This window comes from Schistocerca americana, chromosome 5 (assembly GCF_021461395.2).
Source record: "Schistocerca americana isolate TAMUIC-IGC-003095 chromosome 5, iqSchAmer2.1, whole genome shotgun sequence".
Taxonomy (NCBI): domain Eukaryota; kingdom Metazoa; phylum Arthropoda; class Insecta; order Orthoptera; family Acrididae; genus Schistocerca; species Schistocerca americana.
The window spans coordinates 561,978,134-562,001,682 of record NC_060123.1 but is presented as its reverse complement, the minus strand read 5'-3'; the positions used below and the strand labels follow the sequence as shown (position 1 = coordinate 562,001,682).

The 23,549-nt window shown below is 41.0% G+C and overlaps 1 protein-coding gene across 1 annotated transcript; it reads left to right on the top strand.

The window, feature by feature from the left end:
* Positions 1-3,362: 3,362 nt before the first annotated feature.
* Positions 3,363-23,274, top strand: LOC124616533 (ejaculatory bulb-specific protein 3-like). The gene is made up of 2 exons (XM_047144849.1): positions 3,363-3,558; positions 23,087-23,274. Exons 1-2 carry the CDS (start codon positions 3,363-3,365, stop codon positions 23,272-23,274), a joined length of 384 nt encoding a protein of 127 aa, XP_047000805.1.
* The last annotated feature ends 275 nt before the right edge of the window (positions 23,275-23,549 follow it).

The window sequence follows — 23,549 nt, the reverse complement described above, 5'->3', positions numbered from 1 at the left end:
AAAACAGTTCTCATTCTCGCCGCTGGCGGTAAAATTCCATCTGCCGTACGGTGCTGCCATCTCTGGGACATATTGACAATGAACGCGGCCTCATTTTAAAACAATGCGCATGTTTCTATCTCTTTCCAGTCCGGAGGAAAGAAATCGGAGGCCTTAGAACTTGAACGCACCTCGTATTGTGAGCAGAGCATACCAAAGACTGCGATTCATTGGCAGAACACTTAGAAGGTGCAACAGATCTACTAAAGAGTCTGCTTATACCACGCTTGTCCGCTCTACTCTCAAGTCTTACTGTGCGGTGTGGGATCCGCATCGGGTGGGACTGACGGATGACATCGAAAAAGTACAAAGAAGGGCAGCTCGTTTTGTATTATCTCGAAATAGGGGAGATAGTGTCACAGACATGATACGTGAATTGGAATGGCAACCGTTAAAACAAAGGTGTTTACCGTTGCGACGGGATCTTCTCATGAATTTTCAATCACCAGTTTTCTCCTCTGATTGCGAAAACATTCTATTGGCACCCCACCTACATAGGGAGAAATGATCTTCACGATAAAATAAGAAAAATCGGGGCTCGCACAGAATAATTTAAGTGCTCGTTTTCCCGTGTGCTGTTCGAGAGTGGAACGGTATAGAGACAGCTTGAGAGTGGTTCATTGAACCCTCTGCCTGGCACTTTATTGTGAATAGCAGAGTAATCACGTAGATGTAGATGTAGAAGTTTGCCGATATGTATTATATGCTGAAGTAGTTGCCAATGTATGTAGTTGTACAATGGCTATTTTATTCAGCGTCCGATCAGCCGCGAATTGGAAACCATGGTGAAAATTCGATGAAGCTGTGTTTAGATGTGTTGCCCAGGGTCTCTAGCATGTCCATCTATCGCATCACGTCGCACTTTTCAGTTCTGAGAGCACAGTGAGCACGTAAAGATGCTTAGAAAATAGTGTCTCCCGTCAGGTGTGAAGTGCCTGCTTTAAGAGGTTTAGCCTGGTTTCATGCAGACCCCGTACCGTAACTATCATGCATTCCCTTGCTCATTACAACTCTCGGTCACACACTGCAGGGACAACGAAGACGCTGCTGCAGCGTTTTCAATGGGAGATGTTTGATCATCCTCTCTATTAAGCCCAGACTTGGCTCCCTCTGATATTCCCTCCTCGCACACAAGAATCGCTGGCTATGAGAACAGCTTTTTGGCGCTGACAACGATCTGCAGATCAACGTACGAAATTGGCGTGAATCACAGGAGGTCACCTTCTATGTGAGGTTATTGGAAAGTTGATACCATGCTACGACAAATGCAGTCGGAGAGGCTACTAAATAGAGAAGTTGCTGGAAGATTTAGCTGACAGTTGCAAAATAAAACAGTTTTGATTTTCACGGTGGATTCCATTGCGCGATAGATTGGAGGTTAGAAAAACAGCCTTCGTATTTCTTAAATGTATTAAATTACTACTTGAATACATCATGTTTGTGTCATAGTTTGAGGCTGGTAGATGCAACCCGAGTCATACTGTATTTGTCGATGCGTTCGTATTCTTTTCGGTGTTGCAGTTTTGACAAATCTTAACAAGTTTAGGAAACTTCAGGAATACAGAAATATAAGTCGCTGAGAAATGAAATAAATAGGAAGTGCAGGGAAGATAAAACTTGTCGGAAGGACTGACTCAGCATATAGGAAAGTGAAAATATCATTCGGTGAAACTAAAAGCAAAGGTGGTAACATTAAGAGTGTAACGCGAATTTCACTGTTAAATGCAGAAGAGAACGTGGATAAGTGGAGACAAGACACTGAAGGCATCTATGAGGGGAAAGATTTGACTGATGGATGGAAGAAGAAAGAGGAGTCGATTTAGATGAGGTGGGGGATCCAGTATTACAATCAGAATTTAAGGGAGCTCTGGAGGACTTAAGATCAAATAAGGCAGGAGGGGTAGATAACCCTCCATCAGAATTTTTAAAATCATTGGGGGAAGTAGCAACAAAACGACTATTCACGTTGGTGTGTAGAATGTATGAGTCTGACGACATACCGTCTGATTTTCGGAAAAATATCATCCACACAATTCGGAAGACTGAAAGAGCTGACAAGTGCGACAACTATCGCATTATCAACTTAACAGCTTATGCACCCAAGGTGCTGACAAGAATAACATACAGAAGAACGGAAAAGAAAATTGATGATGTGTTAGATGACGATCAGTTTGGCTTTAGGAAAGGTAAAGGCACGAGAGAGGCAATTCTGACGTTGCGGTTGATAATGGAAGGAAGACACGTTCATAGGATTTGTCGGTATGGAAAAAGCGTTCGACAGTGTAAAATGGCGCAAGATGTTCGAAATTCTGCGAAAAATAGGGGTAAGATATAGGGAGAGACCGGTAATACATAATATGTACGAGAGACAAGAGGGAATAATAAGAGTGGACGACCAATAACTAAGTGATCAGATTAGAAGGAGTGTAAGACAGAGATGTAGTCTTTCACTTCTACTGTTCAATCTGTACATCGAAGAAGCAATGATGGAAATAAAACAAAGGTTCAGAAGTGGAATTAAAATTCAAGGTGAAAGGATATCAACGATACATTTCGCTGACGACATTGCTATCCTGAGTGAAAGTGAAGAAGAATTACATGATCTGCTAAATGGAACGAACAGTCTAATGAGTACAGAATGTGGACTGAGAGTAAATCGAAGAAAGATAAAAGTAATGAGAGGTATCAGAAACGAAAACAGCGAGAAACTTAACATCAGGATTGATGGTCACAAATTAGATGAAGTTAAGGAACTCTGCTACCTAGGCAGCAAAATAAACAATGACTGACGGAGCAAGGTGGACATCAAAAGCAGACTAGCACTGGCAAAAAGGGGATTCTTGGTCAAGTGAAGTCTATTAGTATCAAACATAGGCCTTAATTTTCAGAAGAAATTTCGGAGAATGTACGTTTAGAGCACAGCATTGTAAGGTAGTGAAACATGGGCTGTGGGAAAACGGGAACAGAAGAGAATCGAAGCGTTCGAGATGTGGTGCTACAGACGAATGTTGAAACTTGGGTGGACTGACAAGGTGAGGAATGAGGAGGTTCTGCGCAGAATCGGAGAGAAAAGTGACGTGTGGAAAACATTGACAAGGAGAAGGGACAGGGCCTGCTGTTTTGATTTTTCACAGCTCGTAGCGTGAACTCTGTGGCCGCATTCTTTTTTCTTGGGCAGGTGAGCCCTGAGGCAGCTCGGCGAGGCGTCGTTCCCTTCCAGCGTGAGCCGTGACGCGGCCCGGTGCGGTCCCCCTTGACCTGCTCCAGCCGGCGTCTATATGTAGGGCCGGTGTTTGGGCAGCAGAGCACGCAGACAGGAAGACATGGAAGTCGCCGCCGCCGCCTTGTCCGTGCTGCTGCTGGCCGCGCTCGTAGCAGCGGCTCCGCCTGACAAGTACGACGCACGCTACGACCACATGGACGTCGACGCCGTCCTCAGGAACCAGCGCATCCTCGCCTCGTACATCAAGTGCATGCTGGACACCGGCCCGTGCACTCCCGAGGGTAGAGCGCTCCGCAGTGAGTACTGTCCACCTCCCAGTGACGTGTAGGGCGTCCCATAAAGAATGCAATTTTTAATTTAATAATTAAATACATAATTTATTTGAAAATTAATAAGAGAAGCAAAGACTGCGATTAAATACGAAACAAAATATCAGGCAAATGTCCTCCACGGGTTCCTCTGCACACATCCACCCTGCGGACAAAATGTTCGACGACTGTAGGGCAAAGTTTGGTTTGAATTTGACCCATTACACGTCTAATTTCTGCCCTGAGTGGAGCGATGTTTCGTGGATTGTTCACATAAACACAGGATTTGACATTCCCCCCCCCCCCCCCAAAAAAAAATCGCATGGTGTCAAATCGCATGGCCAGTTCTGATCGCCATTACGGCTTCAGCTCCTGTGTTAGTTGAATCGTGGATCGTAAAGGGATGCAAATACAGATTTCTTTTTTTAAAATTCGGTGTAAAACTGTTTCTCGGAATGGCTGACTATTGAGAGCGGCGGCGAATTGACTTCACTGGAGTCGTAGCTACTGCACGCTCCCACTGACGAGAGCGACAGTTTTTACCGATCGACGAGAACGAGGACGTCCGGGGTTCACTCTCAATAATGTATTCTCAAAAAATGGTTCAATTGGCTCTGAGCACTATGGGACTTAACTTCTGAGGTCATCAGCCCCCTAGAACTTAGAACTACTTAAACCTAACTAACCTAAGGAGCCGGCAGAGATGGCCGAGCGGTTCTAAGCGCTACAGTTTGGAACTGCGCGACCACTACGGTCGCAGGTTCGAATCCTGCCTCGGGCATGGATGTGTGTGATGTCCTTAGGTTAGTTAGGTTTAAGTAGTTCTAAGTGCTAGGGGACTGATGACCTCAGACGTTTAGTCCCATAGTGCTCGGAGCCATTTGAACCATTTTTTTAACCTAAGGACATCACACACATCCATGCCCGAGAGTATTTTCAAATTTCCTTACCAGTCTCTGCACTGCTGACAAATTTCCCCTACCAAAACCGAGCGAGGTGGCGCAGTGGTTAGACACTGGACTCGCATTCGGGAGGACGACGGTTCAATCCCGCGTCCGGCCATCCTGATTTAGGTTTTCCGTGATTTCCCTAAATCGCTCCAGGCAAATGTCGGGATGGTTCCTTTCAAAGGGCACGGCCGACTTCCTTCCCCGTCCTTCCCTAATCCGATGAGACCGATGACCTCGCTGTCTGGTCTCCTTTCCCAAACCAACCAACCAACCAACCAACCCCTACCAAAAATTACACGAAGTCTTCGAACGTTCTCTGCATCGTATTCACCGTACTTGAAACGCACTTTCGAAATCTGGGTGCGTTGATCCATCATGTATCGCTCCATTATAACTGACAACAATAAGCACAAATGCCAGCTGACAATGACAATCGGTAAACGCAATGTCAACGGATGACAGTCGCATAAATTTCAGGTCCTGCAATCTAACAAACTGAAAAAGGCGCTCAATTTAAAAATTTCTTTTTGTATGGGACACCCTTTACAAAATATTCCAAAAAGATTCCTCCCATTTAACAACACTACGTAGCCCCTACCACACATCCATGTGATAGTCTGCTGCACTGATGCAAGTGTCACAGTTCACCTAGATTTATTGGAAATGGACGCACATAAGACGAAGTCTTTTCGTTTTTCTTTTCTTCTTTCTTTTTAAAAACAAAAGGTACTGTGAGGTCAGACGACATTGGAGGTCCTAATGACGGAGGCATCATTGAGGCAGTTCACTGTTAAGAAATACTCGTATATGCTCATAGTAACATTAAGGTCTTGACCACAATTCTTTCTTAACTTTACCAAACCTTGAGTGTTACAACGTTCCCTCATTTTCAAAGTATCTAAAACTAAAATGCATCACACATGACAAACAGAGCAATAAGTTTAAATAACATATAAAAAATACACCATACACAAGCAATGGTGTACGATGTGAATATAGCAGAAATAACACGTACCCAACAACTAGTCTAAAGATACATAGTAGTTACTAGATAGAACCGGGTTGTCACAAATTCAGGAAATCATGGAATATCGAGGAATTTCAAACGTGCCAGGGCAATTACGGAATTGTTGGGGAAATCTAAAAACAAGAAAGAAAGTGGAAAATCTCGTTTTTGGCTCGACGGGTGAAATGGTTTGTTTACGTATCGTCACTGGACGCACTTGAGTAACTACTGGGTACGAGTGGAAGTGACGAAGATATCGCCTGTCTCACAATGGAATTTTTATTGGTTTTCATTAATGATTATAATTGTCTATTTGACTTACTATTGTTTGACAAAACACTGAGTACTATTTGGCAGGGAAAATGTCACTAACGTACTCCACTGCTGTCGTTCTTATTTCTGAAACTTTAATGTTATGTTTTGCAACATATCTCGCCTGGAAAGTTCGTAAATCCTGTATGGGACAAGGACCTCCTTACGGGAGTCGGACGTCCATGAAATTGGCCGAAAACGTCAATTTTCAGTTCAATCTTTATTTATAAGTAGAGGTCTTGGACAATAAGTTCCCAAAATTTCAATGATGAAACTGCATCCGAAGAGCCTGAAAAATAATTAAATATATGTCGCGACCTTCCTGCCACACCCACTTTTTGAAGTAATACTAGCTCGCTGAACAATGATTCCGTGGATTATTTTCAAACAAACTTACACGGGATACATCTAGAAGACTGTGATATATACTTTCTAGTTTTATAGATAATTTATGACTCTTTCCCGTATCTTAGGAACAATAACAAACCCCTGCTTTGTTTGTGAAGAAGCAATTCTTGTTTCGCCACATTTTCATCTACTACAAAAGTCAGAATTGTAGCTTACAATGCGGTTCTTGTGTTTAATGATGGAAACGTAGGGAGGGTGAAGGCATTAGAGAGACAGGGCTTCAATATAGGGAATTCGCTCAAGACATTTTGCGCCCCTCCCTGCAACTGAAAAGTCAGTTGAAGACCTGGTAAACGAAGGGAGGCACAAAACAAGAAACACGACGATAAGCTAAGAAGGATACGAGAACCCTGAGTAAAAATCTGGGGCCTTCTAAACAGGTGACGTAAGGAAAAAAGTTACACTGAACTCTGAATTGCATTATCTGAAACTTGTGTTTTTTTAAAATTTATGTACTTTCTTTCTCAAATTCTATGAAGACTAGGGTTATGAAATTTTGCACACTAATTTTTATAAACCTAATAAATACTTTCTGCAGAATAAATTTTAAAACGCTGAGTGTAAGCTGAGATATGGGGCAAAGTACTTGGAATTTTGCATGAACATCATATTATACTTACAGTATTATAAGTAAAAAATATTAAAAACTTCATTAGAAAAGTTTACTGCGTGCAAAGATACAAACGGAGAAAATTTTGTAGAAATCTAATGAATAGTGTCTGAGATAAAGGTACATATGCCATTTTTTGAAAATAAAATTTTTAAATTCGAAAGAAAAAGTTAAATTTATGTAAGCTAAGGAACGTAACACTAAATGTGTTACTTTCATTCCAAATATCATTGCCATATCTTCAAAATTGTGGATTTGGTGCATCTTTTAAATAATGTGTGTTTTTCGCGGACGGTTCTCCTCCCCCTCTCCCCCCCCCCCTTAACTAAAAATGTTTACCTGCCACTCGGATCATAAATCCTGTACAAGAGACAATAACTAGCTGTTCATTTAAAATTAGTGTTAAAAACATGTTCAGAAGTACAAAGGTCCTTACATTTTTTGGTCAACTTACCTGTTAACTTACACTTCCGATCTCAAAATTTGTCAGGGAAAAAATACTGAAACTGTGTCTGTAAAATCAAGAAATGGTCAGGGTAATTCACTCTGGGAAATTTGTGGCAACCTTGCAGTATCTCGTCAATGTAAAGCATAAAAGTGAACTGATTGGAATGCGCAGCTAATAATACAAAGAGAGCAGTTCCACGAAATGGTGCTCACACGCATCGCGATACTAATATACAACGATTAAATATTTCTTTGTTTCAAAAATAATTTAGTTCTGCTAATCGACGCACATGGAAATATAAAGTACATTCCACGTCTTTGCTAGTTCCAATTTTGTGTTTAAAGTGTAGAAGACATTGCTTCAGACTGACATTTTCTGTACTGTTTTTGTGTGCTATTCCATAACAGATGCGGCTGAAGTAGAATGATGCCTGCGATTATAATGAATGCTCAAATACTACAGAAAGTACAAGCAGATATATTTGCAATTTTTTGCAAAAAAATTAATGTGTAAAATAGTACATTATATATATATATATATATATATATATATATATATATATAGAGAGAGAGAGAGAGAGAGAGAGAGAGAGAGAGAATGTAAAAATAGCTATACATAAAGTCCCAGTTAATCGATTCTGTGCGCTTGTACTGAATACTCAGAAGTTACAAAAGGTCTAAAAGTAACAAGCATACATATTTACAATGCTTTCTGCAACATTTTTAGTACATGTGTGAAGCTATACGTGAAATCGGTATCAGTCACTGCTGTGAAAGCGGAACAAAATACGGGCATTTCGATTCTGATACGCTGCTGGTCGGTAGGTAGAAAACAGCTGTACCATCGACTGCCAAATTTTCGAGTGCTCTGATTCTGACAACCATAAACATACAACCGGAGCGAAGACCAACAGCGTAAACACGTTTCTCACTTAAATTTGTATTACACAGTATAAAAACAGCAGTGTACGGACATCTGATTACATTTCACATATAGCGACAAAAAATACAGAAACATATTATAACGACAAAGTCAAAAACAAGAATGAATCAAATAATGCATAAAATGTGGAGGGAACATGAAAGAATCTTTGTTAACATAAAAATGAAAAAAACTGAAAATATAATCTTACAGGTAAAAGACAGTAATAAGTGAAGACAGCAGGATGAATCATGGGAACACCAACTAAAGATAGACGTAAGCAGCTGTCAACCACAAACTTTCTCTTTTTTTTAATATATTAACACAGGGTTAAGTATTCTGTTTATTACTCATTTTCTAAAAATCAAATGTTCGCTATCTACAACGAGCGAACAATGGTATTACAATAGTTAGCATGCAGCCTTTGGCATCATAGTAAGCGGTGATCAACCACAGGCTCGCTGTAGTTATTAGACTATATAGACAAAATGTTAAAATTTTTTATTTTAACCCTTCAGTTATAAAAGTAATTTGTTCACTGTCTTTGAGGAGCAAAGGAAGACAGACAATTTAGTGACACCTATAAAGTTTGTTACTAAGAGAGCTGGTATCGATACAGAGTGTCGCTTTAAAGTACTGTAACATCTGGTCATAAGATCAGTAAGCATGAGATAAAAGAAGGCAAAGCTACGCGGACAGGGAACTGAATCTATAGTAATTAGTTCAGATGTGAACGAGGTTCAGCGTATTTGTAGACTCTTTCCTCTTGTTATCATAGATTTCGAGTTCTTCAAGAATATTTAGGAAAGAGTGTCACCGACTGCGCCTAAACAGGGTCGGAATTTGAGGATGGGGGATGGGAAAACGTTTGAGCATTTTGGATTTCGGTATGTGACCCTTGAGTGGTAATCCATTGAGCCCATGTTAACTAATTTATTAAACAATCTATTAAACAACAATAAGGACAATTTCAACATTTGTATTTGTACAATATTTTAACAAAAGCTGACGTATGATACACTGCAAGATACAACAAGGTACATCAGAGTTAAACAAATAATTATTTGTTTTATGGAGTCCCGCCTGGAACTCATTGACAGGGCAACCAATTTTACCACAACTTCAGTAAATATATTTTAGAAATGATGCTTCTCAAACGATGAGTTAAATTATACAAAAATAAAAAATATTATTATTAAATAGTAAGAAATAATCAGAGTTGTTTATATTAGAGACTAGACTAAAAGTATTTAGTTTAAAAGAAATTTCAATAAAACGAAATTATTATTCCACTTTATTAAACAATAAATGTATTAAAAGACAAACATACAGTTGAAGTTTCAGTTCTACTGAGCTAGAATTGGATAAAGTCAATCAACGCAAATGTCAGCTATCAACACAGAGACAAGGCATACATACATACATACTTTAACCTTTGTTCCATAAATGATGAATACAACATTTCATAATGACGTGGAACGTGTCACTTTAACATAAGTTTTCTTTACACAAAAAATTAATTAATTAATGTTTTCATACAGTTACTACTTCATGTCTAAGAATTCATCTATTGAGTTGTCATTCAGAAATTCTTTTAATTTGCTTTCAAATGTTGGTTGGTTACCTGTCAGAATTTTACTACTATTTCGCAAATGACCAAAGATTTTTGTGGCAGCATAATTCACCCCTTTCTGTGTGAAAGTGAGATTTATTCCAGAGTAGTGAAGATCATCCCTTCTTCTAGTGTTGTAGCTATGCACTTCGCTGTTATTTTTGGGATGGGTTATTAATGACAAATTTCGTAAGTGAATATATGTATTGCTAAGGTACTGTGAATACCCCGAGTTTCTTAAATAAATGTCTACAAGGTGATCCTGGGCTGGCTCCAGCTATTATTCTGATTACGCGCTTTTGTGCAATGAATACTTTCTCTCTTAATGACGAATTGCCCCAAAATATGTATGAAATCTTAAATCTTATGGGACTTAACTGCTAAGGTCATCAGTCCCTAAGCTTACACACTACTTAACCTAAATTATCCTAAGGACAAACACACACACCTATGCCCGAGGGAGGACTCGAACCTCCGCCGGGACCAGCCGTACGGTACATGACTGCAGTGCCCTAGACTGCTCGGCTAATCCCGCGCTGCGCCCCCAAAATATGATGCCATATGAAAGCAGTGAATGAAAATAGGCAAAGTAGGCTACTTTACTGATATGATTATCACCAAAATTTGCAATAACCCTAATAGCATAAGTAGCTGAACCTAACTGTTTCAGTAGATCATCAAAGTGTTTCTTCCAATCCAATTTCTCATCAATGCAAACACCCAGAAATTTTGAGTATTCTGCCTTAGCAATAGACTTCTATCCATAGTCTACATTTATCAATGATGTTACGCCATTTACTGTACATAATTGTATAAACTGTGTTTTCTGAAATTTAGTGAGAGTCCATTTGCAGAGAACCACTTAATAATTTTCTGAAAGACATTTGCAATTTCCTCAGCTGATTATTGCTTCTTGGGCGTGATTACTATACTTATATAATCAGCAAAAAGAACTAGCTTTGCATCTTCATGAATATAGAGTGGCAAGTCGTTAATATATATTAAGAACAATAAGGGACCCTATGGGTCACCATTCTTGATACCTCCCCAGTTAGAGTACTCTGCTGGTTTTTTGCAGACTATCTGTACTGTTAATTTCAACCATCTGCATTCTTCCAGTTAAGTATGAATTAAACCATTTGTGCACAGTCCCACTCATACCACAGTACTTAAGCTTATCTAGAAGAATGCCATGATTCACACAATCAGAAGCCTTTGAGAGATCACAAAATATCCCAATGAGTGATGTTCAGTTATTCAATGCATTTAATATTTGATCACTAAAAACTGTTGAAAAACCTTTCTGAAAACCAAATTGATATTTTGTTAGTACTTCATTTTTACAGATATGTGATGCTACGCTTGAATACATTACTTTTTGGATAAAGCTGTCAGAAGTGAGCTTGAGCAGTAGTTGTTAGCATCAGATCTATCCCATTTTTATGTAATGGTTTAACAGTAGTGTAATTCAGTCTATCTGGAAAAATGCCCTGTTTCAGTGAGCTGTCACATATGTGGCTAAGAATTCTACTTATTTGTTGGGAACAAGCTTTTAGTACTCTGTTGAAATTGCCATCAATTCCATGTGAGCTTTTACTTTTGAGTGAATTTATTATTTTCCTAATTTCAATAGGAGAGGTGGGTTGAATTTTAGTTTTATGAAATGGCATAGATACTGCCTCTTCCATATACTGCCTTGCATTTTCTAATGAATAGCTGGATCCTATTTTGTCTACAACACTTAAAAAATGGTTATTAAAAATGTTTCCTACTTTTCATTGTGTTTGATAGAAATACAGTCTTCCTGTGCTCTCGGTTGCCATGTTTCTCTTTTAACACTATTTCAAATTGTTTTAATTTTATTATCAGATGTGCCAATCTCAAACATAATGCACATACTTCTGGACTTTTTAATAACTTCTCTTAATACAGTACAGTAGTTTTTATAATGTTTCACTGTTTTGGGATCATTACTCCTCCTAACTATAAGATACATTTCCCTTCTCTTGTTTACAAGATATTTTTATCCCTTTATCAAGCTATGGCTTTTTACATTTTTTCTTACAATTATATTTCACTGTTACTGTTTTCAAATATACTAACAAAGGTATCATGAAATAGGTTAAATTTTAAATTAGTATCATGTTCCCTGTACACCTCATCCCAGTCTAACTATTGCAAGCTTTCCACAAAATTTTGAACTGTGAAATCGTTAATGGAACGCACTATTTTGGAGGACTGTTTTGCATTACTGTATGGAGCTATATCATATATTGTAACTAGTTGTGCATCATGATCAGACAGACCATTCTTAACAGGAAAACATTTTTATTTGATTAAATTTATCTTGGTCTATGAAAACATCTATCAGCGTGCTGCTTTCCTGTACCACCCAAGTAGGAAAATCGATAACTGATGTCAGACTGAAAGAACCAAGTTATACTTCAAGGTCAAGCCTTCTATCGGAGTCTTTCAGAAAATCTTCATTGAAATCCCCACAAACAATAATTTGCTTTCCTTTGTCTGACAGGTAGCACAACAAAGAATCCAAGTTTTTCAAAAATAGTTGAAAATTTCCCAATTGGGACCTATACATGGCTACAATTATAAAAATACCAATATTTAGTTTAAGCTCACATGCTCATGCTTCTAGGTGTTGCTCTATGCAACATTTTTCAGTTTCCAAATTTTTCACATTATGACCGGTTCTAATATACAGGGTGTTACAAAAAGGTACGGCCAAACTTTCAGGAAACATTCCTCACACACAAAAAAAGAAAAGATGTTATGTGGACATGTGTCCGGAAACGCTTAATTTCCATGCTAGAGGTCATTTTAGTTTCGTCAGTATGTACTGTACTTCCTCGATTCACCGCCAGTTGGCCCAATTGAAGGAAGGTAATGTTTACTTCGGTGCTTGTGTTGACATGCGACTCATTGCTCTACAGTACTAGCATCAAGCACATCAGTATTTAGCACCAACAGGTTAGTGTTCATCACGAAGTGTTTTTGCAGTCAGTGCAATGTTTACAAATGCGGAGTTGGCAGATGCCCATTCGATGTATGGATTAGCACGGGGCAATAGCCGTGGCGCGGTACGTTTGTATCGAGACAGATTTCCAGAACGAAGGTGTCCCGACAGGAAGACGTTCGAAGCAATTGATCGGCGTCTTAGGGAACACAGAACATTCCAGCCTATGACTCGCGACTGGGGAAGACCTAGAACGACGAGGACACCTGCAAAGGACGAGGCAGTTCTTCGTGCAGTTGACGACAACCCTAATGTCAGCGTCAGAGAAGTTGCTACTGTACAAGGTAACGTTGACCACGTCACTGTATGGAGAGTGCTACGGGAGAACCAGTTGTTTCCGTACCATGTACAGCGTGTGCAGGCACTGTCAGCAGCTGATTGGCCTCCACGGGTGCACTTCTGCGAATGGTTCATCCAACAATGTGTCAATCCTCATTTCAGTGCAAATGTTATCTTTACGGATGAAGCTTCATTCCAAAGTGATCAAATTGTAAATTTTCACAATCAACATGTGTGGGCTGACGAGAATCCGCACGCAATTGTGCAATCACGTCATCAACACAGATTTTCTGTGAACGTTTGGGCAGGCATTGTTGGTGATGTCTTGATTGTGCCCCATGTTCTTCCACCTACGCTCAATGGAGCACGTTATCATGATTTCATGCGGGATACTCTACCTGTGCTGCTAGAACATGTGCCTTTACAAGTACGACACAACATGTGGTTGATGCACGATGGAGCTCCTGCGCATTTCAGTCGAAGTGTTCGTAAGCTTCTCAACAACAGATTCGGTGACCGATGGATTTGTAGAGGCGGACCAATTCCATGGCCTCCACGCTCTCCTCACCTCAACCCTCTTGACTTTCATTTATGGGGGCATTTGAAAACTCTTGTCTACGCAACCCCGGTACCAAATGTAGAGACTCTTCGTGCTCGTATTGTGGACGGCTGTGATACAATATGCCGTTCTCCAGGGCTGCATCAGCGCATCAAGGATTCCATGCGACGGAAGGTGGATGCATATATCCTCGCTAACGGAGGACATTTTGAATATTTCCTGTAACATAGTGTTTGAAGTCACGCTGCTACGTTCTGTTGCTGTGGGTTTCCATTCCATGATTAATGTGATTTGAAGAGAAGTAATAAAATGAGCTCTAACATGGAAAGTAAGCGTTTCCGGACACATGTCCACATAACATATTTTCTTTCTTTGTGTGTGAGGAATGTTTTCTGAAAGTTTGGCCGTACCTTTTTGTAACATCCTGTATATGGCAACTCCTCCTCTCTCCATAGTGTCTCTACTTACATGTGCTAAAAGCTTATATCCACCTACATTTACCATTTCCATGCCTGTGACTGTATGATGTTCAGACAGGTATAGTACATCTATTCCACCCTTCATTTCTAAATCTTCTAAACAATCAAGAAGCTCCTCTATTTTGTTTTTTCATCCCCTTCGGATGTAATATATTAACATTATTTTTCACTGTTCTTTTATGTGAATCTTGTGACATACTAACATTATTTTTCACTGTAGTGTTATAAGAATGTTGTGATATTTTCACATCTCCAGTACTTGTCTGTCTGAACTTCTCATTAAGTTTAATTTCAATCAATGTAGGATGATTGGACACTGATCTTCGCCTAAAAAAGTACTCCCATGAGTTTCAGTGCCCCCCCCCCCCCCTTTAAAGATTTTGCTATCATCCCAGCCAGTTTACCCTTCCCTTTCCTAGTGAGATGCAGGCCATGTCTTGTGAAGTCCCACCTACTAATACCATCAACAGGAACCGAACCTGTGCCTGACAAAGTAGCCACCCAAAGCAGCTGATCTAGCTCCATATTGACCCTCCTGACAGAGTTGTTCAGTTGGGGCTGGTCATACCGCACGAAAGCAGGAACCAAGCCAACGTTTGTATGGTTCGTTGCAGATGCTATTTTTACCAGGTCACACTCAATATTGTAGCCCTGATACCTGTCAATACTGTTTCCTGCTCCACCCACCACCACAACATGATCGTGCTTCGTGAAAACCTTGCACAATGATCCTACATCCTCTATCACTTTGTTAAGAGATGCACTTGGCTTGAAAATACTTGTGACCTGGTACCTGTGACCTAATTTTTCCTGCAAGATCTGGCCCACACCTCTTCCATGGCTTCTACCTAACAATAGAACTTTCCTTCTACTTTCTACTTTTTTTTCCAACAGTTGGTTTCTTAGTGAAAGTCTGTTGAGTGTTGACTACACTTACATCTGCTTGAGCCTCTTCCTTAACTGACTGAGGTAGCAAGGCAAATCTGTTGTTCGTGCTAAAGATGAAACTGCCGCCCGCATCTCGTGGTCGTGCGGTAGCGTTCTCGCTTCCCACGCCCGGGTTCCCGGGTTCGATTCCCGGCGGGGTCAGGGATTTTCTCTGCCTAGTGATGGCTGGGTGTTGTGTGCTGTCCTTAGGTTAGTTAGGTTTAAGTAGTTCTAAGTTCTAGGGGACTGATGACCGTAGATGTTAAGTCCCATAGTGCTCAGAGCCATTTGAACCATTTTTTTTGAAACTGTCAGATACTGTTCTCTTTCTGTGGCAACTGTTCCTTGCTACCACTTCCCACCTGTCTTCACCCTCTTTCCTCCTTAACCTCATCAGTTCCTGCCTAGCACTATCCAGTTCAGCCAAAAGGGCTCTAATCTTCCCTTCCTGTTCTGCTATTTTCCTATCCCTTGAACATAATCTGCAATACCATGGAAGAGACCCATTTACTTCCCTGATTCCCATGCCACGACTTTCACCCTAATGTAACCATCTGCCACAACTGCACAGAACCCCACAACTGACTTTCCTATGGCAGCTCAAACACTTCTCGCTCATGGTTGTTTACAATATTTTTTACAAAATTTATCTAGGCAGTAACAGTAATATTCTGTTAACTACAGATCACGAAAGTCAGTAAAGTTATGTGGAACACTAATATACGTGTATACTGTTAATATATTTACGTAATGCAGTTAAACTAGAGTTAAAAATCAAAACTTGTACACCCGAAAAATTAGGCCTAAGATCGTGTATGCGCGATACGTACTTTACGCGTTTTGAAAGGATGTAAAAGATATAACTTAAAAACTTTAATTCCTCGAATAGATAAGGCACTACTAAATATATTGTAATGAAAACAACCTAAATTCTTCAATTAATAATTAAAGAAATGTCTTAAATTTGTACGTAAACCTACGTCTTAAGTACGCGGAAACCGGCCCTTATGTTATGTTTTTGTTTTGATCGAGAAATACCTTGAAACGAGTGAAACCTTCAACAGATAATTTAAAACAAACTCTATTCAAAAAACAAAAATCGATTTTTTGAAATTAGGTTAGATTACATGCTTCTTGTAGCATCACAACTTTGCGTGTGTCTTTGCCTTCTTATCAATATCCTTCCATTCCCCTCTAGTTTACTTTGCTTCTCCATCTTTTGATTCCTAGGGCTCTGATGTTTCCTTCCACGTCGACCAGCCATCGCTTACGTTGTCTTCCTTCCAATCTTCTTCGTGTTGCTTTCCACTGGAAGACCTTCTTTGTAGTTCTTTTGTGCTCCATCCTTAGGACAGTCCCAGCCAGGCTATTCTCTTACTTTTAATTAGCCTTACAATATCAGCTCCTGTATGAGATGATCCATATGTAACTACTGGCATCAACATAACCTTATATGTAGTCTTTTGAGCTATCAGTTTACCATCCTAGCCGTCATTAGCTTTTTAAATGTATTGTAGCGGCTATTACCACTTAAAATTCGGACTTTTATTTCAGTGGAAATGGAATTTAGTATATCACTATTAGCCCCTAGGTATTCAAAATCTTCTATACGCTGAAAATTAAAACCTGCTGCTGACATTTTATTCACGTTATTGTTCCCTGTTCTACGGAATTCCATACATTTAGTTTTGCAATCGGTAATTTCCAGTCCCCTATGCTGTGGGGCTTCTTTCAGTTCCACCACTACTCCTTCCAATGAGATACTTCATCTACTAATGCCTGCAACATCATCAGCATATGTAGTCGACTGTGTGGTTCTTATACCTATACTTCCAGAAATTTGCAGTTTTTGCATAACTGCTTCTAAGGTCAAACTGAAAAGCATTGTGGAAAGAGAATCACCTTGTGAAACAGTCGGTTAATACCCTATCCACTCTCACCATTGCCCTAGAACCTGTCTTGTTTGCCTTAATAAGCGAAATATATTTGGATGGTATGACAAACAGTCTTTGATCTTCTAACACCTCTTCCCTATTTTGATTACCAAAGGCCTGCCTGAAGTTACATAGATAATATTGAGTTCTATATTACACAGACTATCCAAAACATTATGACCACCTGCTTCATAGCTTGTTCGTTCGTGTTTGGAACGAAATACATCACTGATACTGCGTATCTGGTACCCGACAGTTTTTCGGTAGGTTTGTGGTCGTATGAGGCATCAGATACCTAAGCACAGGTCATGTAATTCGTGTAAATAACGGCCCGCTGATTTGCGCACGCGGTGATGACGCCCGAGAGCGACTCAGATGGGTTCTATAGGATTTACATCTTGCGAATTTGGCTGCCGAGACATCAACGTGAGTTCATTATAACGCCTCTCTAACCACTGTAGCACGTTTCTGGCTCCGAGACATGGACAATTACACTATGAGATCAAAAGTATCCTCACACCCCCAAAAACATACGTTTTTCATATTAGGCGCACTGTGCTGCCACCTACTGCCAGGTACTCCATATCAGCGACCTCAGTAGTCGTTAGACATCGTGAGAGAACAGAATGGGGCGCTCCGCGGAACTCACGGAATTCGAACATGGTAAGGTGATGGGGTTTCATTTGTGTCATACGTCTGTACGCGAGATATCCACACTCCTAAACATCCCTAGGCCCACTGTTTCCGATGTGATAATGAAGTGGAAACGTGAAAGGACACGTACAGCATAAAAGCGTACAGACCAACCTCGCCTGTTGACCGACAGAGACCGCCGGCAGTTGAAGAAGGTCGTAATGTGTAATAGGTAGACTCCTATCCAGGAATTCCATACTGCATCAGGATCCACTGCAAGTACTATGACAGTTAGGCGGGAGGTGAGAAAACTTGGATTTCATGGTCGAGCGGCCGCCCATAAGCCACAAACGACGCCGGTAAATGCCAAACGACGCCTCGCTTGGTGTAAGGAGCGTAAACATTGGACGACTGAACAGTGGAAAAACGTTGTGTGGAGTGACGACTCATGGTACACAACGTGGCGATCCGATGGCAGGGTGTGGGTATGGCGAATGCCCAGTGAACGATATCTGCCAGCGTATGTAGTGCCAACAGTAAAATTTGGATGTGGTTGTGTTATGGTGTGGTCATGTTTTTCGTGGAGGGGGTTTGCACCCCTGTTGTTTTGCGTGGCACTGTCACAGCACAGGCCTACATTGATGCTTTAATCACTTTCTTGCTTTCCACAGTTGAAGAGCAATTCGGGGATGGCGATTGCATCTTCCAACACGATCGAGCAGCTGTTAATAATGCACGGCTTGTGGCGGAGTGGTTACACGAAAATAACATCCCTGTAATGGAGTGGTCTGCACAAAGTCCTGACGTGAATCCTATAGAACAGCTTTGGGATGTTTTGGAGCGCCGATCGATATCCATACCTCTCCTAAGTGCAGCACTCCTTGAAGAATGGGCTGCATTCCCCCAAGAAACCTTCCAGCAACTAATTGAAGGTATGCCTGCGAGAGTGGAAGCTGTCGTCAAGGCTAAGGGTGGGCCGACACCATATTGAATTCCAGCATTACCGATGAGGGCGCCACGAACTTGTAAGTCATTTGCAGCTAGGTGTCCGGATACTTTTGATCGCATAGTGTATATTGCTGAAAGATGGCATCGCCGTCGGAGAAGACATCAGGCATGAAGGGAAGCATGTAGTTCGCAGCTGTCAGCGTGTCTTCGATTACTACCACAGGTACTATGCAAGCTCAGGAGAATGTCTCCCATAGCATAATACTGTTCCCACCAGCCCGCGTCCGTTGCGCGCTGCACATTTAAACCGCCGTTCACCTCGACGACGCCGTTTGTGGAGTCGACAAGGGACTTAGTGTAGCAAAAACGTCAGACGAAGAACCTACACTCTTCCATTGATCTACGGTCGAATTCCGATGGCCCCTGCCCACTGCAGTCGTAACTGGCGATGTCGTTGGGTCAACATGTGAACACGTAAGGATGGTCTGCTGCAAAGCTCCATGTTCAAGAATGTACGATGAACGGTGTGCTCCAAAACACTTGTGCGTGCACCAGGATTGTGCTCTTTCGGCAGAAATACCACAGATCACCATGTGTCCTACTTTACAGAGAAGACAAGTGTCCGAACCCGTCGCTCCGTGAAGAGTCGTGGCCGTCCAACATTTGGCGCCTAGTGGTAGTTTTATTGTCCTTCTACTTCTTTCCGTAGATGCTCACGACATTAGCACGAGAACGTTCGGCCAGCTTCGCCGTTTCCGAAATACTCGTTCACAGGCTTTGCGTAATAATAATCTGTCCTTTGACAAAGTTGATTATCTCTATGGATTTGCCCGTTTGGGGGCCATATCCTCGGTAGGGTGGTCTCGCGTCCGGGTCTGTTTCCGCTTACAAACCGCTTACCTTGACGACAGCTTCCACTCTCGCAGGCATACATAATTTTACTACAGTCGACATCTCTTAGGCGTTGACACAAAGTGATTTGAACCTGTTTACACTTTTACGTAATTATTTTTCATGTATGTTAACAATTCCTTTTCTGTTTGAATAAGTGCTGGATATCGTGCATAACCTGTTTTTAATTTCTCTACAGTACGATTTATATTTCTGGAATAATTGGCACCGTTACCTGTCCTTCATAATGATGGTTTCTCGATGTATGATGTATACTACTTGTTCACACCTTGTATTTTAAATTTATTTCAATAACGCAATTAGAATTATAGTTATTTTTAAGTCTGCTTTTATTTCATGTGGGTCCCACTGCTACTATAAGTTATATAAAATCAAATTATTTTTAATAGTATTCAAAACCGGTTGCTTAGCAATTTTATTACTGTTTTATCAACCTGTGAATGTATGAATGTATGTATGGGTTCTGACCCAGTGCTAATGTGGAAGCGTACAACCAGTGTTATAAAAAATGTTAGTTTGTCCAAATGGGACGAATGATATGTACATCATCGCGTCGTTAAATATGATAACAAAATAGTTAGCCTACACCCTCAAAACTTTTTTGTTGTTGTAATGAATATTGTTTCATGACATTTGAATTGTTACTTAGTGGTATTTTTCGTACTATTACTATTTCTTATATATTTGACTCATCAGTTTTAAAGTAATATTTTACGTAAATCAAGAACGATATACTTCTAACTTCCCACGCCAAATTGTGGGTGCTATGTTTTACATTAAGCAACCGTGTATGTTTGATGTCATGTATGTATGGGTTCTGACCCAGTGCTTATGCGGAAGCGTATAACCATTATTATAATAATGTTAGCTTGTCCAAAGGGACAAGCGAGATGTACATCATCATGTCGGTTAAATATGATAACAAAATTGTTTGTCTACACCTTCAAAACTTTTTATAATGAATATTGTGTTTCACGGCATTTTATTTATTACGTAATGGCGTTTTCGAACTATTGCTATTTTTATATATTTGACTCCTTAGTCTTAACGTAACAGTTTACGTAAATCACGAACGTTGTACTTCTAACTTCCCACGCCAGATGATGGGTACTACGTTTTTTTTTTTTTTTTTAAAAACCTGTGTTACACCTCATTTCATGTTATTCATATATTATTCTTTTTCTTTTTCTCTTTTACTTGTCCTGCACTCTGACAAGTTATTATCGATCTGTCTTATGTTTTGTAAGTTTGTTTTTTAAAAAACAATACGCCAGTGTATTTTAGATGTTTCCTCCCCCTTCGTCTGCTATGTTTCTACGTACATTTTAAATTTGAATTACTTCATGAGTCACAAATGCACAAGAGGTATTTTGTGTTAATATCTTGCAAAGCCAGAAATATTAAGTCTTCATGTGACACATGTCACATAGAGGGCGTTCCAAGCCCTGACACAACGAGGTCTGCTGTACAGGTGCATGTAAACAGCGGCCTCAGTTTATGTGATCGCTCTAAGCTTGTGGTTATACGAAGTGCATTCAAGTTCTAAGGCCTCCGATTTCTTTTCTCCGGACTGGAAAGAGATAGAAACACGCGCATGGTTTTAAAATGAGGCCGCGTTCAATGTCAATATGTCCCAGAGATGGCAGCACCGTACGGCAGATGGAATTTTACCGCCAGCGGCGAGAATGAGAACTGTTTTAAATACTTAAAATGGTGACGTTTTCCTTACTTGAACAGCGTGCAATCATTCGTTTTCTGAATTTGCGTGGTGTGAAACCAATTGAAATTCATCGACAGTTGAAGGAGACATGTGGTGATGGAGTTATGGATGTGTCGAAAGTGCGTTCGTGGGTGCGACAGTTTAATGAAGGCAGAACATCATGTGGCAACAAACCGAAACAACCTCGGGCTCGCACAAGCCGGTCTGACGACATGATCGAGAAAGTGGAGAGAATTGTTTTGGGAGATCGCCGAATGACTGTTGAACAGATCGCCTCCAGAGTTGGCATTTCTGTGGGTTCTGTGCACACAATTCTGCATGACGACCTGAAAATGCGAAAAGTGTCATCCAGGTGGGTGCCACGAATGCTGACGGACGACCACATGTCTGCCCGTGCGGCATGTTGCCGAGCAATGTTGACGCGCAACGACAGCACGAATGGGACTTTCCTTTCGTCGGTTGTGACAATGGATGAGACGTGGATGCCTTTTTTCAATCCAGAAACAAAGCGCCAGTCAGCTCAATGGAAGCACAGAGATTCACCACCACCAAAAAAATTTCGGGTAACCGCCAGTGCTGAAAAAATGATGGTGTCCACGTTCTGGGATAGCGAGGGTGTAATCCTTACCCATTGCGTTCCAAAGGGCACTACGGTAACAGGTGCATCCTACGAAAATGTTTTGAAAAACAAATTCCTTCCTGCACTGCAACAAAAACGTCCGGGAAGGGCTGCACGTGTGCTGTTTCACCAAGGCAACGCACCCGCACATCGAGCTAACGTTACGCAACAGTTTCTTCGTGATAACAACTTTGAAGTGATTCCTCATACTACCTACTCACCTGACCTGGCTCCTAGTGACTTTTGGCTTTTTCCAACAATGAAAGACACTCTCCGTGGCCGCACATTCACCAACCGTGCTGCTATTGCCTCAGCGATCTTCCAGTGGTCAAGACAGACTCCTAAAGAAGCCTTCGCCGCTGCCATGGAATCATGGCGTCAGCGTTGTGAAAAATGTGTACGTCTACACGGCGATTACGTCGAGAAGTAACGCCAGTTTCATCGATTTCGGGTGAGTAGTTAATTTAAAAAAAAATCGGAGGCCTTAGAACTTGAATGCACCTCGTAACTTGATACAAATGCCTACCAATTTTAATTGTATATTACAGGTATGTTCCTACCAACTGTTATGTTCATACGCAGGTGTAGTTGTGATTTTCGGTTTTATACTCTCTGATCGTTATGTGAACATTTTTAACTTCTGGCACTGAGGATGGTCACTAAGTGACCGAAAATCGATTTTGCTGACAATAAAACAACAAAATACGGCCAATGCTCATTTTCCTTCCAATTCTTTGTTATCATGTTACGTGCCGGCAACTCCACCAGGCGGCATCCAACTCCACGCTGGGCAGTAGTCATAATGTTTTGGCTTATCAGTGTGTATTCGTAGGCCTTTCCCTATATTTGTCTCAGTACAAATATTTTGTCCACAGTTGCTCTATTAGGCCTAAAGCCACACCGATAATCACCCAATATATCTTCCACGTATGGAAATAATCTATTGTATAGGATTACGGAGAAAACCTTACACGCTACATTCAGCAGTGCGACCACTTTGAAGTTATAGCAACATGCCTTATCACCTGTCTTATGTATGGGCTAGATTACACCTATAGCCCATTCTTCTGGAATTATTTTTCGATTCGAAATCAAACAGACAATGTTTCCATTTGTGTAAAGTAATAGCTTTGATTGTACCAAGTTCCAACATCTACTGTTGATCTCCATTTTCTCGTGCTACATTCACGAGTGCACTATTTTTGCAGAGCACATGCCCGAGGCGCTGAGGACGAACTGCGACAAGTGCACGGACGCGCAGAAGAAGATCGTGCGCAAACTGTCGCTGCATGTTCGGGAGCACCAGCCCGTCCAGTGGGACCTGCTCAGCAAGAAGTACGACCCGGAGCACCGGTACCACGACAGCTTCGGGAAGTTCCTCGATGCCGCTGCTTAGCAGCGAGTTCTGCTCGCTAGAACTCTGCATCGCACTGCCATTCCCGCTGCACACATCTGACCCATGTTTGCATGTACCTGTTACTAGTGGCACACCTGGCTTTACGCTGGCACATTCTCTCCTTTCTCTCTTGTCGTCCTTTCCATTGCTCAGCATTTTATGCAACAAGAACCTCTACAAAACTGTCCCATGCACACTTCTCCGCCGCCCGCTGCACATCTCACTTTGTCTCTTACTTCCAGCGCAAAATCAACATCTGCTGCTTCACACGAACT